The sequence below is a fragment of the Marmota marmota genome, unplaced genomic scaffold (assembly GCF_001458135.2).
Source record: "Marmota marmota marmota unplaced genomic scaffold, marMar, whole genome shotgun sequence".
NCBI lineage: Eukaryota > Metazoa > Chordata > Mammalia > Rodentia > Sciuridae > Marmota > Marmota marmota.
The window spans coordinates 36,076,137-36,078,420 of NW_026000005.1; the positions used below are offsets into that span (position 1 = coordinate 36,076,137).

General features: G+C 54.8%; 1 protein-coding gene across 1 annotated transcript in view; it reads left to right on the forward strand.

Moving 5' to 3' along the window:
• Wnt10a (Wnt family member 10A) overlaps positions 1 to 2,284 on the forward strand; it is a 15,954-nt gene that overhangs the window by 4,722 nt on the left and 8,948 nt on the right. The window contains exon 2 of the mRNA XM_015481002.2: positions 920 to 1,225. Coding sequence (XP_015336488.1) covers positions 920 to 1,225 — 306 coding nt within the window. The remainder of the gene's footprint in view (positions 1 to 919; positions 1,226 to 2,284) is intronic.

The following is a 2,284-nucleotide window of genomic DNA, read 5'->3' on the forward strand; positions in this document are numbered from 1 at the left end:
CTCCTGGAGAGCTGGGACCCCCGGGGCAGGGGCCTCTGGTGCTCTTGCTGGGGCAGGGACCCTGGAATGAGGGAGGGACAAGGCCACTGGAAAATGCGGGTGCCCCAGCGAAGACAGTGAGCTCTCTCCAGTCGGTGATAGAATATGGGCAGTGCAGGGAGACAGGGAGACAGGGCAGTGCTCAGAGAGTGATGGCAGCTAGGAGAGGTGTATGTGAGGGGAGCAGTGCCAGCCTGGAGCGTCACTCTGGGGGAGCGCACCCCCACCCCTACCCCAGCAGAAAATTCAAACTTCCTCCTTCCACGTTGCAAACCCCCTCTCCCCGCAAGAGTAGGAGTTGGGGTCTGGGAGGAGGTATCCCAGGTGGGGTCAGTGAGCGACTACAGCTGAAAAGACTGTGTCATAGAGTGATCCTAGCAAGCTGGGCTGGTAAACAGCAGTAGTGTATGTGTGTGTGAAAGTGTGAGTTCACGGGTATGTTAAGACAAACGTGTGTGAATGTGTGTATGTAATTATGTCTGATGAAGTGTGCATGTGTGTAAGAGTTCCTGGGTCTGTATGTTCACCACAGTGTGTGCAGAAAGTGTGTCTGTGTAATTGTGACCATCTGGAACATGCTCTAAGAGTGGGCTTCTGGGGTGCCCTGTGTATGCAGGCATCTGTGCCTAGGGATGTACTCATAAAATACTGTGTGCACAGGCATAGCCAGGCATAGCGGATGTGTGTAAATTTACACATGTTTGCCTGTGTGGGTGTGCAGCTGGGTGAGTTGCATTGGAAGGGATGATGGTGAGGAGGTCAAGGAAAGGAAAATGTTTAGGAGTGTACTGAGGGGCCCAGCCTTTAGAAGTGGGAGTTAGAGCACAGAGTGATTATGACCTTTGGGAGACAGTGTGTATTATTAAATAGGGTCCTTAAGGTTTCCCCAAAACGCTTACCCACCCCACCCCACATGCCTGCAGATCAGCACCCAACGACATCCTGGGCCTCCACCTTCCCCCGGAGCCTGTGCTCAACGCCAACACAGTTTGCCTGACATTGCCTGGCCTGAGCCGGCGGCAGATGGAGGTGTGTGTGCGTCACCCTGACGTGGCCGCCTCAGCCATCCAGGGCATCCAAATCGCCATCCACGAGTGCCAACACCAGTTCCGGGACCAGCGCTGGAACTGCTCTAGCTTGGAGACTCGAAACAAGATCCCTTATGAGAGTCCCATCTTCAGCAGAGGTAGCTGCCACTCACCCCTGCTCCCCTTCCTGTCCCATCCAGCACCTCCATCCCAGAATCTATCCAAAATCTACACTCTCAAGCTGGTAGTCCCTGACCCCTCACATCTGCCAGCCATGCTACTTTTCTGCCTCTTTCTAGCCTCAGAAAAGTCACGGGGTGGACAAATGGGACAGATGTGTCTCTGGCCAATGGTGGCAGGTTTCATTCATAATAGGGAACTAGACTCCTGGGTTATCTGGCCTTGTCACTAACACCAAAATCCCTCAAGTCTGGGAAATTGCACTGTCACCTGCCTCAATTTACCCTCTACTTTAGTAAACTACACTTAGAATGGAGAGCCTGTGAGAAGGTACTCAGCAGTGGCATGAAGAAGGATGACATTCTGCCAAATAGTGCGGGTCGGGAGCCTGGGCAGGTAAATCAATGGTCTGTACTTATGCAGAAGCTCTGCTGGCCGGGTACACCACCAGCCTCTGTGTCATCCTCACCACCCCCAAAAACCCTCTCTGAATCAGAGCTCTGGGTGTGTGCTTACTTGTGCGCGGTGGCTCCAGACCAGCAAGCCTGACAGCTCTGCCCACTCCTGTTCCCCTCACAGCTCAGGCGAGTGGCAGCCCATTCCCTGTCCTCTCCTGACTTCTGAGTGGCTCAGAGACCACTTCAGCTTGGCTGAAGACAGCAGGTGGTTTTATTACTCGTTTCTGATTCCTCTCACCTCTGGCCTGGCATCTGGGGCCAGAATCAGGTCCTTGGGGCAAGATGGGGGCCCTGGTTCCTGGATTTGCCTAGCTGGGTATGTGTCTCTCCTCTCAGCAGCCTGCATAGGACAGTGTGGGGACCCTGTGACCCTAGTTCCTTGGGCCTTGTCCAATTCTAGCTGATGGTGGATGAGAAGGGGTACCCTTATACCTGGAGCCTGGGGCTTCTGGAGGAGGCAGGCCCCTAGGTACTCCAACTTAGGACCTTTGGTTTTCACCAGGACTCCTGCATGTGTCCCCTGGGCCTCCAAGTCAGAGCCACCCCAACCTCCCCCAGCCCAACCCCGGCTGCCCGCCC